This window comes from Triturus cristatus, chromosome 3_1 (genome assembly GCF_964204655.1).
Source record: "Triturus cristatus chromosome 3_1, aTriCri1.1, whole genome shotgun sequence".
Lineage (NCBI taxonomy): Eukaryota > Metazoa > Chordata > Amphibia > Caudata > Salamandridae > Triturus > Triturus cristatus.
The window spans coordinates 662,289,220-662,308,817 of NC_140583.1; the positions used below are offsets into that span (position 1 = coordinate 662,289,220).

At 47.1% G+C, this 19,598-nt stretch overlaps 1 protein-coding gene across 1 annotated transcript in view; it reads right to left on the reverse strand.

Moving 5' to 3' along the window:
- Window positions 1-8,139: 8,139 nt before the first annotated feature.
- Window positions 8,140-19,598, reverse strand: part of MTHFS (methenyltetrahydrofolate synthetase) — a 187,127-nt gene continuing 175,668 nt past the window's right edge. Inside the window, exon 3 of the mRNA XM_085644701.1 lies at window positions 8,140-8,643. Coding sequence (XP_085500827.1) covers window positions 8,399-8,643 — 245 coding nt within the window. The 3' untranslated portion in view covers window positions 8,140-8,398. The remainder of the gene's footprint in view (window positions 8,644-19,598) is intronic.

Here is a 19,598-nt window from a genome sequence, read left to right on the forward strand (position 1 = left end):
ATCAGACCCTTAGATGTTTATTCTTGACCAGTGTATAGCAGATCCTGATGCAAAGGACTATGTACCTCAGCAAGGTCCTCTTCTGCAGAGACTTCCCATTCTTGGATCCAGAAAATACCACAAAAAGCTAATTGTCCACTCAATGGGGCTTGATCCAATCAATAAAAAAACTCAAAGCCCTTTTGGGGTTCAACCGACGGGGTGAGGTAAAGCAAACAATGCTGGTAGCTTTACTGACTGCCCAAAGTAGAAGTAGTTCGAACCTTAGGTAAAAAGGCCTCCTGAATCCTCAGTACCAATTAATCTGGGAAGAAGGTGGTGTAGGGAGGATGCACTAAAAGTGTCTGCAGTATGCTCATGTGAGCTGTTACTCAATTGCGACCTATAGAAATGTAAGTTGCAAAGGTTCGAATAAAGAACCTTGGCATGTTGCAGAGACAGGAACCTTGCCAAAGTGGTAGCCCGATCGGAGGACAGATACTCAAGATCGGGAGTTCCAGGTACCACACTCTACTGGCCCCATTAGGGGAAATTTTAAAAAAATTACTTGTTCCCGAGCCTTCTTGGTCTTTTTCAGAACACTGGGCAGGAGAAGAAGAGGCAGAAATGTGTACAGGGATCCCTTTCAGCCAGAATCCATCTCCTAGCAAGCGTTCTCACAGAAACTGCAAACCACAAAGCCACTGACACTGCACATTCAACAGTGGTGAATAAATCTAGCCAGGATTCTCCCCACTGATCAAATATGAAGAGAGTGACCTCTGAATGCAGACACCACTTTTGATCTACCAACCAACATCTGCTCAGGCATTGAGGGTCCACGCCAGGCGGCTGGTGACTAGAAAGATGTTCTTCTGCTCCATCCACGTCCAGGGATGCAAAGCCTCTTGACGCAGGCTTGAAGGCCTCAATCTGCCTTGCTTGTTGCAGCACCAGATGGTAGTAGTGTTCTCTTTGAGAGCCTGAACCAACCGCCCCCTGATGTAAGGGAGGACAGCCTTTGGAACCAGATGAATGGCCCGCAGCTCCAGTAGGTTGATGTGGAGCTGGCTCTCCACTGGAGTGCATCAGTCACCGCTGTCAGCTCTAGGTGGGGAAGAGTGAACAGTCTGCTGCACGACAAATTGTGATCAGTCAGCCACAACTGCAGATCTTGGGCCATCTTCCATGAGACCTCAATGGAGTCGGAAACGTAGCCTTGATGCTGGGCCCACTGGAATTTCAGGTTTCACTCAAGGGCTTGCATTTGCCACCTTTCATAGTTAACAAGGAAGAATTACAAGGTTAATACACCAAGAAGCCAGGATTGTGTGCAAAATATCAGAATCATAGCCTGAACATACCAGGACTTACTGTGGCGTAGTGAAAGTCTTAAACCTTTCTGTATACAGAAGCACTCCAATGAATAGAAGCCTCTGTGATGAAGCAGATGGGACTTTGGCTCACTGATGCTTAAACTCAGTGATGTTCGTTCTGCCACATCCTGATGTAGTCTACGATTGACTGCATCGAGCCACTTGGGCAGAAGTAATGGCGAAGTGGAGCATGGCAAATTGAAAATGTTCCTGGCCCACCTTAACCGGCAGGTATCGTCTGAAGGACTGCAGTATAGGTGAATGAAGATCTATAGGTGAATGAAAATACGCATTCTGAAAGTCCGAGGACACCAGCCAGTCTCTTTGTCCACCGCAGATAGGATCTGAGCATTTTGAATTTGTTCATCCACAGGAAGGCATTCAACGGTCAAACATCTAGGAAAGGTCTGAAAGTTACAAGTCTGATACATGTTTGATGACACCATTGGAAATTAAGAGGTGTACCTCCTGCATCAGGGTAGAAAGATGCTTCACCGAAATACATTGTGGTGCATGAGTAATGCGGATTGGTGGGGGAGAGAAGAGAGACATCACCAGAAAATCTGGTTGACCTCATTCAGGTGACCCTCGAAGTATAACACTGGTAAAAACCACTCTGCCAATGTAATCTGGCATATCTAAGTCTCTGCGAATGACATTTTGTTGCATCCAGCCCACCATGGAATGTTAGAGCCAAGAAGGGCCTATGGCCCTCTGGGATCACTAGTAAACTCTCGCTGGCCAAGCCCCACAAGGAATGTGTATGGTACCTAACAGACAGACTCCCTTTATGGACCGTAGAGCTAAACATGCAGAAAAAAACATTTGCTTGCAGAAAGCATCAATGCTCTTGGAATTTCTGCCCAGGGGATTAGTCGGTGAGACGTTAGGGTTAACCTTACTGGTTGAAGCCTGTACAATGAGATTCTGCGAAGTCGGGTGTTTGGTGAGGAAATCTTGATTACAAGGCACAGGCCTGTGTTGTCTTGCTATTCGCCGACTATCTGGTGGATAAGAACATGGTTTTGAGCATGAAAACATCACGGAATGGGAGCAAGGGCACCAATGTCGCTGGCCTAGCTGGAAGAATCTCTGTCAGAACATTAGTCTTCGTCACAATCGTGGTTAAAGGCATATTTAGTACCTCAGCTGTCCTTTGAACTAGGCACTTTACTCTGTTGGTGGTACATGGGCCGAGTCAAGCTCAGTTTCAGGGGCGGGGTCTAGACCATTAGCATTTTTTTGTAAGTGGGAGTATAAGGCATAACTAGTATATTCAGAGGGAAGAAAGCCATTCCCTTTACCATAACCATCAGTATCCTGGGTGCTACCTGTCCTAGCAAAGAATGAGAATCAAAGCCTAAAAGAGAAGGGAGCTTTAGCTGGTCGTTCTGTTGCAATGGAAAAACTAGGTTAGAATCAATCAGCATAACTACCGGTGTGCTTTTGTGATCTCGTACCATGACATCGGTCGAGCTCGGTTCTGGGTCCAACATGGGTGTTGGGGCCGGTGTTGGGTTCGGGGAAAGGGTACCCAGCATGGCTCTTGAGCTCAGTGTGGAAAGACCGCATCGGTGGAGGGCCAACCAGCAGTAACTAACCGACTGCAGACCACTGGGGTTCTATGTGACCATCAAATGAGTCAACGGGAGTTGGAAACACATTAATGATTTGCAGCATGGCCACTTAGGTCACAATTTACTATGGTGTCGGCGAGATCCCAGAGAACTTGGGGTGTGTGGTATCAGTTATGTAGCCTGTGACCTTGAAAGAGTGCAACAAATTTTAACACCTGCTTCCTTTCTCTTTGGAACTAGAGTGGCGGTGAGGGTGTTTTTTTGTGCTTGCATTTGAACTTTGATTTTTACTTGCCCTAAAATTGAGCACAGGAAGTGTAGTGGTTGCAGGTACGGTCTTATGACTGGGATTAGGCCCATGACTTAGAGTGGTAGAAGGACGTGTGAAGACTGCAATTTCATATGCTTGGTGATTTACAGCTTCACTTCCTGGTCTCAATTCACCTTTGGGCACATTCGAGCACATTGGTCTCATGACTTTAGAGTTGTGGGCAGAGCCCAGAAACCAAAGTCACACCTTGTGTGCGTCATGACAGACATCTGCTTCCTGCAGTCTGGGCATGGCTTGAATCTTGTCGTCTTCAGTAGGGACATTGTTCCATAGCACGCTGTGAAGAATTTTCTGGAGTCATCGGAAGACCTACTAAGTTGGGATTGGAGGTCGAGATCCACACTGGAAGGTGCAGAAAGAAAGGAACTGTCGAACGGCTTGGATGCTCAATGCACAGGGGTTGTTCTTATAAGTGGCTCTACTCTGTCACTTTCAGTGAGGTAAAGAGTCAGCACGGAGCCGCAGGACTCCACCTACCGGCGTGCTGGAGCATTAAGGGAAAATACTGTTGATCCAGTCTGGGGCCTGGGCACATTCTAAAGGTGAGGCGAGGCATGGAAAGCTATCAGAAGGAAAGTCAGTATAGAGATGCAAGATTATTGTAGGGGGGACTTATAGGAATAGGCATGGTAAGCCTCAATTTGCGTAGTACCACTATTTTTTGAGACGAGAGAGCATCTGTGTATCTAAGGGGATAGAGCTTTATCATTTTGGAATCGATAGAAGAGTACACGTTGGGGAAAAAAAAATTGGCGCTAGGTGCAGGGACTTCACCTTTTCATAGAGGGAGGGTGGAAAACTTCCTTGGAGGAGGCTTTTTCCTGGGTTGCAAGTGTTTGGGGCTCATTAAGCTTGAGTGACAGTAGGTCTCACTACTGAACGGGTGGGCCAGCTCGTAGGTAAGAAGAGGCGATGAGGGGTAGGAGAATGAGAAATCTTAGTGAGAAGGAATCAAAATTTGAAAGAACAGATTAGTAAAATGGCTAGTGGTCGGGGAGCCTGGATAGGTAGGTACGGGGTATTTATTGAGGATTGGACGTTCAAGACAGGAAATTTTAAACTATAAGGTACAAGGAATCTTTAAGATTGGTGGCGAGCAGTGGTTAGACATATTGAGTTGGTGAAGTCAGTAATGCTTTGTATTTTGTGATGCACCAATATTTCATTAAATTTGTTTTAGCTGCCGACAGATGTCACTTCAGTTTGGCAGGATATTTTCCTGACTCTGTCATTTTTGGTATTTGAAGGGTTGCAATTTCTTCGTTTGATGGGGCTACTGTTTCATGGCATAGGCCTTGTCGGGTAGTAGTGGGGTAAGGGGAACAAGCCTGCTTCAGTGGACAGATGTGCAACGTTGGGTTGTTATGGATCATTTGTATCTGACAAGCACATGTGCTTTTGTAGACTGTGTTGACTGCTTTTTGGTGCTAAACAGGCTAGAGTGATTTTTCGTCTCACTACTGATCGGGCGGACTAACTCAAGGGGCCAGTTGGTGAGAAGACTGAGTAATCTGAGATGGAAGGAATCAGAACTTGAAAGAAAGGAGGTTGGTAAAAGGGGTAAGGACAGGGAGCCAGGACACCCAAAGATACTGGAAGCAATTTTTTAGATGGGGTGGGGAGTAGGATCAAGATGGGAAAAGTTAAACTAAAAGGTTCATGGGATGTTTAAGGGTGGCAGTAATTTGTGGTTAGGCATATTGTGTGTTTAGTGAGGTTGTATAACATAAAAAGTGCCAGGGCTCTAGTCAGAAGGCCATTGCAGCTTGCCCCACACTTTGCCCCTACCATCAATAAAAAAGAAAAGTATTTGTAAAGTGCTATTTATCACCTGTGAGGGTATCCAGGTGCGGGGTGAGAGGGGTAATGCTGCTGCTGGGAGTGTTCAGTCGAACAGCCAGGTTTTTAAGCAGTTTCTGAACTTCTGCAGGGTGGGCAAAGTACAGAGGTGGAGGGGGATGCCGTTCCAGGGTTCTGCAGCCACACAGGAGAACGTGCGGGCTCCGCTCCTGCTTCAGTGGACGCAGGGATCGTGGGCGAAGGAAGCGGAGCGTAACTGTCTGTGGTGGAAGTTTACATTATGGTTAAGGTAGGCAGGTCCTTCGTCATGCAGGGCTTTGAAGGCGTGGGTTAGTATCTTGAACTGGCATCTTTTGTGGACGGGGAGCCAGTGAAGAGTTCTGAGGTGAGGGGTGATGTTGGCCCTCCTCTGGGGTGTCAAGGATGAGCCTTGCTGCTGGGTTCTGAATGGTCTGAAGTTTGTTGAGCAGCTGGGCAGTGATTCCCTCTTATAAGGTATTGCCGTAGTCCAGGCAGCAGTTGATGAGGGCCTGGCTGACAGTGCGTCTGTTGCTGATCGGGATCCACTTGAAGATTTTCCAGAGTATGCAGTGAGTGAGGAAGCAGGCTGAGGACAGTATTTATCGATTTCCTCATTGTGATCTTGCTGTCGAGTATAATGCTGAAGTTCCTAGCATGTTCTGTGGGTGTGGGGCCCAGTTCTTCTGGATACCAAGAGTTGTCCCCTGGGGATGCGTTGCTCCTAAAGAGGAGTGCCTCTGTTTTGTTGGTGTTGAGTTTGGGGCAGATGTTTTGTTTTGCATCCAGCTGGCTAGGCTGGTCATGCACCAGTGCAAATTGGCTTTGTGTTAGTGGGGTCCACTGACAAGGACAAGATGAGCTCATTGTTGTCTTCTTTTGATATGATGTTCATACAATGGGTTCTGACCTATGTGGCCAGAGGGGCCATGTATGTGATGAACAGGGTCGGGCTGAGTGAAGATCCTTGATGTTTTTAGGGCCTAAGGTGTAGGATGGGAGGCGGATGCTCTGGGTTCTTCCGGTGAGGAAGGATGTGGTCAACTGGAGGGCATTCTGTCGAACCCCCATTTGGTGGAGTCCTTGTAGGAGAGTGAAATGCGACACAGTGTCGAAGGCTATAGAGAGATCGAGGAGGATCAGGGCCGCAGGTTCTTCCTGATCCAGGAGGGATCGGATGTCATCGGGGGTTGCGATCAGGGCGGTCTCTGTGCTATGATTTGAGCAGAAACTAGATTGGGATGAGTCTAGGAGGTTGTTCTCCAAGTGGTTGGTGAGATGCTGGTTGTTAGCTTTCTCCAGAACTTTTGCAGGAAACGGGAGCAGATCGATGGGCTGGTAGTTCTTGAGATCTTCCGGGTTTGCAGAGGGCTTTGTGAGGAGTGGTTTGACTTCCATGTGTTTCCATGCCCCTGGGAAGAAGGAGGAGGTGATGAAGGAGTTGAGGATTAAGGTAAGTTCCTTGCTGATGAAGTTGCTCCCCATTTTGAACATGTGGTGGGGCAGAGGTCCCTAGGTGCTCCTGAGTGAATGGAGCTCATGATGGAGGTGGTGGTTTGAATGGTGAGCTGGTCCCACGTAGTAATGTTTGCATTTAAGTTGGTGTCGGAGAGGTTGTGGCAGCTGTGGATGATGACATTGGGCGGTTGGGGTCGAAGTGTTCATAAATGATGGCGACTTTGATGTAAAAGTCTGCGAGGGTGTCGCATAGGTCCTGGGAGGGGGATGGAGTTCTCAGATGCTGAGGGGTTGGAGAACTCTTTGATGGTGCTGAAGAGTTCTTTGCTGTGGTTGGAACTGACTTTGAGGCAGGTAGTCAGGGAGTTCTTCTTGGCATTTTCCAGGTGTTGAGGGTATTCGTTGAGGGTCAGCTTGAAATTGGCTCAGTCATGAGGTGAATTGCTGGTGTGCCAAATTCTCTCCAGTCATTTGCTGCTTTGAGTTCCGGGGTGAACCAGCTAGCGTGTTTGGAGGATTTGCCTGGTTTGGCAGATTTGCTGACAATGATAGTAAGAACACAACTACTAACTATCACAATCGTACAAGTGTGACGATTCAGACTATTTCAAGGCCTCAAAGCTAAACGAATGGCTTGGGCGGCAGATACTAGTAATTTTTAATGTATATTGAAATAATAATGGACTGTTGTTGTGGTCATCTCTAAATTAGCCAGACAGTGCCACCTTGTGGCAGACTGTCACAAGAACCAGTTTAACAATGAAGTGCTGGGGCCAAGCACCTGAAACCACCGGCTCAGATTAAGCACCGTCTGCATGTCTTTGGCCGTGGATTTGCAGATTGTGATGCACACCCATCTCATGCAGCATTTTCCACATACACCTGGTGTGCTTCTTGGATTTATGTTGTCCTGCCCGAGGGGAGGTGGTACATGGGGGCTTGAGGCACATGGAAGATTGTGACACTTGGAAAGAGAGTAGGGAAAGAGTAGCATGATTCCGGCACCCAGCAAGATGCGTCAGGACTCGGATGCCCAGAATTATCATAGGAGTGACTGAACGCCAACATTTAGGAAATAAATATGAAAATCCAATGTTTATTCACACTTGTAGAAAAGGGGGAAGTTCATAACTCAGAAGGGGACTTATACACTCAGGATATCACAGAGACAATCAGGAGGCGTGACTAATCTTCAAGGTGGGCAGGATACGCTAGGCTGAGATGGGAATAGGCTTGGATACTCTTTGGTGGGGAAAATCGAACACTTCAAAGGAGTAGGGCTGGTCAACAGTCTTGGACACTCTGCAACTGGCAATGTGCATTAAACCCACCCTCAGGAACATGTCTCAAGAGAGCACCAACCCAGACTGATGTAGAATGTAGCTTTCATAAAGAAAAGGTAAAAGTAGGCATGCCAGAATCTGAGAAATTATGTCGTACTGGCATTTCTAAAACACAGTCGTGACATAAAAAGATAGAAAAAACTGTCTGCAGATCTTCACTGCCATCCATCACCATTTAACATAAAGGGCTCATATCAACGTGATCTTACATTTAAAGACTGGCCATAGGTGCACCTCTTCATATTATCATGCTCAAAAAAGTTATCACAGTCATTTTATTTAACAAAAGCAGGTCAAGGCTTAAATGTTCAATTGTTTCTTTATAAGATGACAAGCTCTCTGTTGGATGATGCACCATCCTCAGCACACTTGGATGGTCCACAGCACATGAAGGACACAAAAAAATTGAGCGTCACAATAGGGATTTTCTCACAGGATCACACCAGGAGGGAGCATCAGCACAGGCGTCACTGTTATGCAGCCACAGCAGGCACTTCACTTTGCCCTGCAGGAGAATCACCTGCTGTCTGTAGCACCATCCTCACATTCATATAGGATTTCATCCACTGCAATATCATGGTCCGACACAAGCACAGAGTCGCATATCTGCTCCTTGAAGGCCAGTGCGATGGTGTAGGGCTTTCCTCTGGGGTGGCACAAGCAGCGCTGTAGGTATGTGTCATAGTACCCCTTGCCTCTTCCCAGGCGCCGGCCCTTCCTGTCGAATCCGAGCCCCGGCATCAGAATGAGATCCAGACCATCTGCAACGACAGCAGAAAGCAAGTCAAGGAACAACAGGCACATTATGAATCTACATCCCTGTCAACGATTCGGAGTGTGTGTGTGCGCCTACCCCCTCCTCGGATCTATATGAATTGCCTATTGTGTCTTGCTGGGAACCGTATTAATATACTGAAAAGAGATTCAATAGGATAAAAAGAGGGACGCAACTTTAAAACCTTTTCTTCATTTGATTACTAGGCAATTCCTATCACCGACACCGGAGACTGAAATCCTCTTACGTGATTTATGCATCATTCACCAATTGAAAGGTATGTTTTGGCTCCCCTTAACATTTTGTGTTATAAATACAGTGTTCAAGGAGGCTTGGGGTGAGATGAGGGGTACAAATGAATTGTACCACAAAACTTGCTCTTTAACTGTATGTGCTACCACCGACACCCCACCCACTGTCTGCATTGCTCACATACTCTACAAGCATGTGTGTGTTTTTCTGGATCACGGTGCTTTAAGTACTGAATATTCCAGAGACTATTAAATACTCCAAGATTCAGGAAGAGCTGGACTACAATTGATCAGCATGAACTACTTGAGTGTACCACACAAGAGAAAGGATCACATAATATTTACACGGCTGAGACGAAGCACATTCAATCATACACTACAGTATTTATGTCAGACACTGTGCAGATGACCTGCATGTCTTGGTGGTATAGTAATGAGCATAGCAGCCTTTGTGCAGGCTGCCAGTATTTCATACATTCATACAATAATTTATTGGGCTGGAAATTATATGAAGTTTGAAAATAAAGTTGCAATGTCGAGTGGCTGGGAGAGGGAAATGTAGGGTATAGCACAGATTCGGGCAGAGGATGTAGCCTAATGGCTAGGGCGGTCGATCTCAAATCTGGGGAACCACGTTCGAGTCTCGACAATGACGCTAAACATCCTGTGATTCTGGTCAAATTACTTTGGGCCAGATGTACGACCATTCATTTTTGAGAGTTGCAAATTGAGTCAAATTGCAACTCGCAATTTGCGACTCGCAAAAATGAATGTACATCAGTGTCTCAGACACTGTTTGCGATCCCCAATGGAGTCGCAAATTGCATGCCTCATTAATATTCATGAGGCTGTCACAATTTGCAACCCCATTGGGAATGGCTCACACTCACAGGGTTGGTGGCCTGCTGGGGTCAGCAGACCACCATGTCTGTGACTGCTTTTTTAATAAAGCGTTTTTTCTTAAATGCAGCTCATTTTCCTTAAAGGAAACTGGGATACATTTAATAAAAAATAAAAAAACTTTTCTGTTTCATTTTTTAAGGGCATGCAGTGGTCCCTGGGACCACTGCCCGCTCTTGAAAAATATTTTCGCACCCGTTCACAAAGGGGAAGGGGTGCCTTGGGGACCCCTTCACGTTTGCGAATGGTTTACCACCCTTTCCAAAAGGGTGGTAACTGCGAGTATTTTGCCACCGTGAATACGGTCGCAAAACAATGGTCCATGCCATTTGCACTTGCTATTGGGAAGGGACGCTCTTGGCACGCCCCTATCTAATAGTGAGTCGCAAACCATATTTTGTGAGTTGCTAATATCTTAGCGACTCGCAAAATAAGGATTGCACATGGAGCTGACCTTTTTAGTGGTCGCAAACGGGCCGAATTCCCATTTGCGACTGCAAAAAACAGTCATACATCTGCCCCTTAATCTCCCTGTGCCAAACAAAAATGAACGTGTCCTTGTGTAAGGCAACTGGTGCTCATGTAAAGCACTCAGACACGATACAGTCAGGTCAAATTTGTGCTGTATAAAACTCAGAGAGGGCAACAAAAACAAACTATTTATTTCAGACTACAGTCACCCACAATAATGCTCTCCAGCTATAGTTTTGCACCCTACCCCTACAGGCGAGAGAGGATTGATAACGCGGTTTCATTAGGCAGCATGTATATGTTTGAATGCTCCCTTGCTGGATATGCATTTCCCTGGTTTATAGTCCGTATATGAATCCATCCTGTGGGCCACACAGACCTAAATTCTTTTTTTTTTTTATCCCGTTAGGGCCCGACGCGTTCCTTCCCCCTGCAGATCGTGGTTGGCCCTCTCCACTTCGATCACTGTAATATCACGGTCTAAATCAAGACTCTCCCCCTCTGTAACCACAGGCATACGAATATCATGTAGGAGGGAAGAAGCCTCTTCCTCTGAATAGGCCGTTCTGGAAGAATACAGGGAGTGGTAGTATCTGCGATGTGTTGCGGAGCCGTGATTCGGGCGGGTGAGTCAGAGGCAATTTCAACCACAACGCGCCGTGCCCCAGCTCTGCGATCTAGCCAGGCCAACAGTTTGCCTGCCTTATCGCCTATATCATAAATCCTGCTAAGGGTAGCCCGATATTGTGCCTTGTCCGCATCCGTGGCCAGGTCCAAGAGTTCCTTGGTTTTAATGCGAAGCTGTTGTCTCACTTCTTCAGAGTCTTGCGATCTAACTGCACATCCCAATTCTAGGATCTCCTCCTCTATATGCGTGACGGCAGCCACTTTTTCTTTGCGTTGCCCTGTGATTTGTCCCAGAACCACCCCTTGAACAACAGTCTTATAGGCCTCCCAGAGTGAGACGGATGAGCTGACTGACCCAAAGTTTTCTTGGAAATACAGGTCAGTTTCAGTCAGAACCTTATCTCTGATAGGGGGAGGGTCGTGAGATGCCACGAATTGATCGGCGCCACACGGCCGATCGAGGGTTCCCCAATCTCCATTCTACACAGTACGGGGGAGTGATCCGATATTGCCCTGGCCAAATGTCGTATTTCTTTGACGGTGTGGAGGTGATATGCGAGTGTGAGCACATAGTCAATGCGCGACATGGTGCCATGGGGACCCGAAAGATGTGTGTATTGGAGTTCCTCTGGGTGCAGGCACCTCCAGACATCTGACAGTCCCAGTGCACCCAAGAAGTTATGAATCAGTTTGCGTGATGGTGGCAGGGCCTTTTGGGGCCAGCGGTCCAGGGAGTCCCTAAATTTTTAAGAGACATGAAAATGTGAGTACGGGTAAATTTCAATGTCAGTATCTTGATGGAGACAAGTGGCCAGCCTGTCTATGAAAATTGTTTTAATTCCTAGGTGATTGCTTGCACGAACCCTTTCCATGCATTAGCTACTGCCTACAGATAGCTTTTACTGTCTATAGCAAGCGTTAATGTGATCAATACAGGACGTTTTGCAGAGGGTTACACTGTACCACTGACTTTACATTATGGTTATTTCCATGCAGCAAAATAGTTCCTTGCTGCAAAAATAGTTAGTGCAAATCCAACAGAAGCAGCTTCAATAGTACTGGTATCACACTGGAGGTTCCAGCCCTGCCAGCTGCACTCCCCCAGCCTTCTCCTGCTGAAAGAGACTCTCCTCTGGTAACTTTCATTTAGTCAAAAAACAAAAACTTCTCGGGTCTATGCTCCGGTTGCAGCTTCTGTACCACGACGGGGTACCGACAAAGAGAGCGAGCCCCCTTCCTTGAGTTGTAACCAGGTTGAGGTGGGGTAGCTTATCCTACAAATTTGGATAAGTTCCATTAATACCGAACTATACACAGGATTTCTGGTTTTGTATCACTTTATATTTCTTTTTCACACCCACAGCAGCAGCTTTGTTTATTAGTTCTAGTCCTGATGAAAGCCTGGATACTAATATAGATCACATAGGATGAAACATGTCGACCTTTTTATACACCTTAGCAGTTTGAATTTAGACTGCTTTGCACTGCTTTTTAACCCTACCAGTTCGGACAAGTCAATAAAGAGTCTTTTTGTCCTCACTAGGTAGTTTTAAATTCACTTAAACATCTTCACTCACATATCGCGCTGCACCCTCACGACACCTTTTTACTCACATATGGGATTTTAGCATCCTCAACAGCTTATAACAATCTAAAAACATCCCAAAGCTCCTACCTGACAGTGAGGCAGTTGTAGCCCTCAGTGGGATAAGGTTTTCCCACTGGGAGGAGAAGCCCATATGATGAAGCATGCCACCTATGGTGGGTGAGGGCATTCGTCCTAAAAGGGATTGCTCCCCCTTGGGGCTTTACTGTAAGACGTAGATTCACTTTTTTCCTTTTTTTTTCTTCCCCAAAATGGTTTCAAGCTAGCATAGACCCGATACGTTTTTGTGTTATGATTATAATGTTTGGGGAATCTCTTCTCGCAGGTCTTTAAACTGTATCCCTTGGACACTCTCCTCTTGTTGTTTGTGTTATAACTTTCATTTAGTGCAAGTCAGATGTGTTTGCGTCATAAGTCTTTACTTTGCCAATAGCGGTTTTTAAATGTCATGCTCTGCAAAGCGTAACTAAGGGCCTATCTGGTAGCAATGAGTTCACCTCCAACAACATCCATAACTTCTGGTACTGGACAAAGAATCTGCACTAAGCCAGCTTTAAGCTTCTATTTTTCTGGCTAGCTCAGGCACCTGCAGGACTGCAAAGATGCCTGTTAAAGGGCACCTTAAAGCCAAGAGCCTGCTGTCTGAGCACTAACTGCTCCTCACTCGAAATTCCTTGAGGACCAGGTGGCTGGATAAGCCCATAGGTACCGCTGAGGGGGATGCGATGCGGCCTCCAGTGTTGCACTTGCCACAAACGTGGAAGCAGAAAGGGGGTGTTTGCATTCTACACATCTATTTAATCTTCCCTCAAAACACTTCCATCACTTGGCAGTACCTGAAGTATTCCGATGATGAAATCCAATCCAGCAACATTACTGCCTCGGATAACATTGGTATTATGGTTTTCTATGCATGTAGGAAGCCCACAATTTTGAATAACACCTTTTCAGTAAGAGGCCATACCTTGAGATGGTGAGGTACACTATAACCTGGGGTCCTCCCCTTACGCATTTTAACTATATGCTGTTTTTTTTTGGAGTGACTAAAAAGCTAAGTCTTTTAAAGAAAAAAAAAGCTGAAAATGTAGATTTATTGACCAATATCACTGCATTTAGCTCTTCTTACTCCTATAAATGCTTGTCTACCATTTAACCACATTACCGTAGGTACTGGGATCTGCATAGAAAGGTGGTCTCTTGGTTACACATGACCAATCACAATTAGCAAGACAGCAGTGCACCACTGCAAACACACTAGAGCCCAAATTAAGAACCAGGAAGCAGTACCCAAGTCAGACAAAATTAGCCGCAAATTAGGAATGCGAACCCCCAGAAAACCTCACATCAAATCATGCCAAATAGTTCCAGGTCCCGATGGAACCACCCCGGGCCCAGTTGTGGCCATCGAAATACCCTCGAACAACGCCCCCCCCGCCCGGCCCAACAAAATGGTTCATGGGTTGCCCTGTAGGTCTGGTGAATGTTTATGTCCTAGGATCCTAAATCACAAATTGACACGTTGCTGTACTATACGTAACGCGCCAAAGTGAAACTTCAGACAAGGCAAGAGAAGTAACTGGATGGCAACCCAAACACACGAGGAGGCCACCCCAGGAGAAAACGAAACAACTAAAACCCCTTCAAGACCCACATCCTCCGAGAGGAGAAAATAAGCACCATCTCCCTGCCTCGATGCTCATTTGAGTGCTAGCCATCCTGTTTGTGTGCCCAGTGTAAGTACATTTGCTAATTACAGTGTGTGCGTGCCACTGCTGTGAAAGACTACTGTGGTGTGTCAGAAGCGTACCTCTCAATAGTGCACCACGTCCTGTGGCACCTGGGACAGGTATGTCTGGCCTACTGCACCACAAATCGAGGTATTTTCTCCCAGCTGCGGGTAAGCGTGCCATTTTCCCTGCGCTAGGCTCGGTTACCCTGTTTGCGCCACTGCTGCCTGCGCGGTCTTATCTCTCTTTACACTTTTATTTCCGATTCTCAGCCTTGCGTGCGTAGCATGTGTTCGCGCGCCCGCCTGCCTGTCTGTGATGATAAATAACTGCGAATCACTGCTTCTCTGAATGCTGTGTGAACGCTTCAGCTTTCTCAGTTTGGACTTTCCATGCATGCTAATGCAGCTGTAAAGCTGTTCCTCTGTCTCAAGCTGCCCTCTGCTGGCAGAAACATATTACGACGCGTCTTCCGTTGATTATTACTGTGGGTCCCACGGCAGTCTGTCCTATTTAGCGTTGTGCAAGGCCTGCTCCCTCACTGGTGCTTCAGGGGGCTTCAGTGCACCAACTGGCTGGCAGTCCGTGCTCATCCTATCTTGGGCTGAGTATTAGTTCAGTATTTCTTCCAATTTAGCATCAGTTCACTCTGCTCTTTGTAATCGCGTGCACTTCATGTAAATGGAGGCCTGAGGGCAGGGGCAAAACATGACGTTAGGAGGCCCTCCTCAGAGGGGAGGGACCCCAACATCCAATCACCCTGCCACCCGATGTGTTCAGGTTCCTTACTATGCAACCCGGCAGCAGGCGTTTCAGTGATACAATTGGCTGCAAAAATATACTGTCATGACAGCAGCGAATACAACTTGATTTACAAAATAGGGTTTGAAGGGCTGTGTCCGTATTTGGCCTAAAAAAACGTAAATTAATGGAGCCCTTAAGAAAAGGGTCTGCATCAGATTACTTCGTGAGGGACATGCAGATGGAAATTAAACCCATAAAAAAAGAAGACAAAACTGTTGCCATCAGTACGTTCACCCTTCAATTAAAAACTGTTTTATGTCCAGATATGCATTTTATCTTTATATGTAGAATAGTCCACCTAGTGTTGCGCTCATGGAAAGTGTTACTGACCCCGTAAGCATCCATTCACACCGTGCCCTGCTGTAGAGTGACATGATCTGAATAGTCTTGCAGCTAGTGTTAAGCTTGGACGTTTGCAAGTTCTTTTTCTTTGAAGAAAGCTTTCGAGTCACGGGATGCACTGTGACTCCACCCTTAGTGGGCCGACACCATGATAGATTGTTTTTCGCACAGCGGGAGAGCGCGCGTATGGAACGGCGAGTAAACATAGCATGGTACACCATGTGTATGTGAAAGTAAATAAGCAAAGAATTCTTTAAGTGCAGTCACACCTTTACCGGGAGGAAGTTGGGTGCATATAAATCTATAGCACTACATGCTATAGACATGTTTACAGGGTAACATTTTCTGTTCATTGCTTGCGTTGCTGTAGATACACATGCTCTCCAGACTATAAAACAGTACCCTTTACAAGTGGTGGCTATCGTGTGGATGATGCAGATGTCACACAGCCTATAAGATTGTCTGGCCAATCATAGCCTGCTGTCGGGCTAAGATATCCACAAAGCAGTGTTGAATGAAGGTGTGTGGGCTTGACCAAGTGGTTGCTTGACATATGTCAGCTAACAGGATGTTATCAAAGAAAGCCATGGTTGCGGCTTTCTTGCATGTAGATTGCGGCCTGCGGGTAACAGAGGGCTCTTCTATCTTTGTGGTAACAGGTTTGGATGCACTTGACTATCCGTCTGGCAATATCTACCTTGGAAACAGAGTGGCTTTTGCAAGGTTTTGAATAGCTTATTGGGCCTGCGGAAGGGCTTGGTTCTGTTGCAGTGGCGGCCACCACTAACAAGGGGTAATGAGGTGGGTGGGGGGAGAGTGCTCCCCGTTTGAGGGGCAGACGAGAATCGTTAATAATAATAATAAAAAACATACCTTTAGCCGCCGGCCGCCTCCCGCATCGCTCCTGCTGGCCTCTTCCTGGTCCCAGCAGCCCTTGGGACACAGACTCCCATGCAGAGCAATACAGGGATTGGTCTGAGCGGGCAGAAGAGACGCTCCGCTCAGGTCATTGAGTCTGTGGGGTTTCAGCAACCGGGCGCATGTGTGTTTTGGTCGACCCGAGACGGCTGGCCAAACATATATGCATACTTAGGGAGTGCACAAACACTCCCCCTCCCCATGCTCTAACCCTCCCTGCGTAAGCTAGAGCATAGTTTTATTTTTCGTTTGCTGGCTCTGCGCCAGGCAGTGGGGCGACGCTTCTCTGCCACTGCGGCGGAGCAGACACTGTTCTGTTGATGTAGTACATGAGACAGGGTTTGACATCTAGGGTATGAAAGGCTCTCTCTGCAACAGAGTCTGGCTGTGGGAAAAAGACTGGAAGCTCCATAGTTTGATTGAGAAGGAAAGACAGACCACCTTGGGGAGGAATTTTGGGTTGGCTCTGAGAATGACCCTGTCCGTATGAACCTCAAAGAAGACTCTTGGAGGGTAAGGGCTTGAAGCTCACTAATGCGTCTCAGGGAGATTAGTGCTATGAGGAAACCCACTTTCCAGGAGGGGAATTATAAAAGGCAAGAGTGCAAAGGCTCAAAGGGCAGACCCATGAGCCTGATAAGGACCACACCTACTTTCTGTACAGGAGCCGAGAGGACTCCAGGGAGGGACGACCCTCTTCAGGCCTTTGATAAAGGCTTTGATTAACAGAATGCAAAATAGGAGTGTTCCCTGTTTTGCATGTATGCGACCATGGAAGCTAGATGTAGTCATGTGGAAGATTAGGCGAGACCGGACTTCTGTAGATGGGGAAGATAAATGATGTCCTTGGCACAGGTGATTGGAGATGAAATAGTGGATACACTTTGCAGAATAACAGGCCTGCAGAATTTGCAACCAATGTTCATGCATTTCTGCATGAGATGCAGGTAACCAAACGCTGGGACCTCGGATGTCAGGTCACTAAATTGAGCTGCATGGGGTCTGGGTACCTGATTTGGCCTTTGTTCCATGTGAGAAGGCCCGGCCTGATGGGGAGTTCCTTGTGGGGGGGTTATGGGCATGTTGAGTACTGTAGAGTACAGGAGCTGCCTGGTCCACTTGAAAGCTACTCGGATAAGCAGTTCTGATGTTTGAAGCATCTTCTGTAACACACACAGAAGCAGTGGAAGAGACGGAAAAGGGTAGGAAAAGCTCCGAGAAGTTCATCCATAGGGTTTTGACCATACTATGGGTGTGGGCACCTGGATGTGACATTTAGGCATTTTACGTGTTTGGGGTTGGGCAACAGGTTTATTTGTGGAGGGGTCTAGCGTTGGGAGTATTTGAGTATGACTTGCGGTTACAGTTCCCACTCGTGGACTGGTTGGTGCAACCTGCTGAGCAGATCTGCAAGATGTGGTCCACTTCCAGAAGGTACTCTGCCATGGGGTATATAGGGTGGCAGATGGCCCAATTCCAGGTCTCCTGCACTAGCAGCTCAGAGCAGTTGAGTGTATGCTGCCCTGATTCTGAACGTCATACGTGGCAGTTAAGCTGTCAGTCTTGATAAGGATTACGTTGCCTTGAATTACCTGAAGCAAGGCCTTGAGAGCAAGCCACATGGCCAGCAGCTCGAAATGTGCCACCCCTAATGATAAGGGAGTATATCCCTATATTGTCAGTTAATGGGAGGGCCTAAACCCTGTTTTGTTATATCATCAAGATGCGCCCCACCCCCGCTAGCGCGAGAGGTGTCCTTGGTACTGGTGAATAGTGGAACTGTGTCTTAAAACGGCCTGCCTTGAAACAGGTTGTTGCTGTTCCACTACTGAAGAGAGCGATGGGCACTGGCATTTGCCAACACTAGATATTTCCAGTTACCCTTTGCTTGGGATGATTGTGTAGAGGCATTCCTGCAATGGGCACATGTGGAGCCCGGGATCGGGTACTATGGCGATGCTGGAGGCAGTTATCTCCAGGATGGAACTCTCAGTTGACGATTCGGCTGAAGACCAATACTATTTGCTAGCGGAGGCAGACTTTGCCTGTGACTGTCCTATTGACCCAATTTACATGTTGGCAGAAAGGGTACTCTGTTGTGATGGCAATGGAATTCCTTCTTCACCAACATAATCGTTCGCCCGCCCAAATTAAAGGTGAGTGAACCTCTGGTGTAACAAGGGCAGAGACTACGCCGCCTCAACCTTTGTTACACCCCTCAGACAGCATGAGATTCAGGGCCGTCAGAGGTTTACCTTTAAGTCCACCCACTTAATTCAGATGGGAAGACATACATGTCAGTTTCCACTGCTCGTTACTGCTAGGAGAAGCCTGGCGGTAAGGTGCAGTGAACAGTGCTTAATTTGTAAAATATTAAGTGCCAGGGCTCTGACCAGGAGGCCACTGCGGCTTGCACCGCCCATCTCCCTTGTCATCGCTGCCAAAACAACTACTATCCATCTCTCTCGCATGTAAATGCATCAGTTCAGATTATTCCAGGTCCCCAAACCTAAAGCAATAGCTGGGGAGGCAGGTATTAGCAATTTTATTGTATGCTTAAACTACCGTTGTTCTGCACCTCTCTAAATTAGATGAGCAGCGCCACCATGTGGTGGACTGTTCTAAATATGGTGTTGACAAATTGGTGCCGGGGTGTGGAGGACATGGTTTAGTCAGAGGTAACTGCCCTCTGGGGGTAATGGTCGAGGCATGGGTCACCTAGGAGTGGTCTTAGTCTTCCCAAGGGTCGTCTGTGGTCCTTGGCTCAAAAGGACCTTCATAGGGATCAGCAGGGCCAATTGGACTGCCTGCGTCGTAAGAGGAGTGAGGAGATCCCTCTGGAGGCAGTGGAGGTGGTATGTGTGGTGGCGGTGGAACAAAAGGGGAGAATGACTGAGGGCACCATATCTATGCTTGTTTGGCATAGGCCCTGAAGGGGCTTCCGATGCAAGATCCTCCTCAAATGCAGGCCCTTTAAGGGGCACAGTCTTAGCTGACATCTTCCTGTTCAGGGGATTGATAAAGCGGTGCATCAGCCTTGTATTGAAGACCTCCTCGAATCTTTAGAGAATTGGGCTGCTCTGAATCCTCAGAGATGAACGAAGGAGCTCTCAGCATCGACAATGGCTTCAGAGTCAACGAAGACTTGGGCACCAGTGTAGAAGGAACCTTCAGTTTAGAGTGCAGCCAAAGCTTACTGGTGGCCATGGGGCTTGACGGCAGAGAAGGGTTGACACCCTTGGATGGATCCTTCTTCAGATCAGATGCCTCTGCATGGTGCAGACAGAAGGTTGAA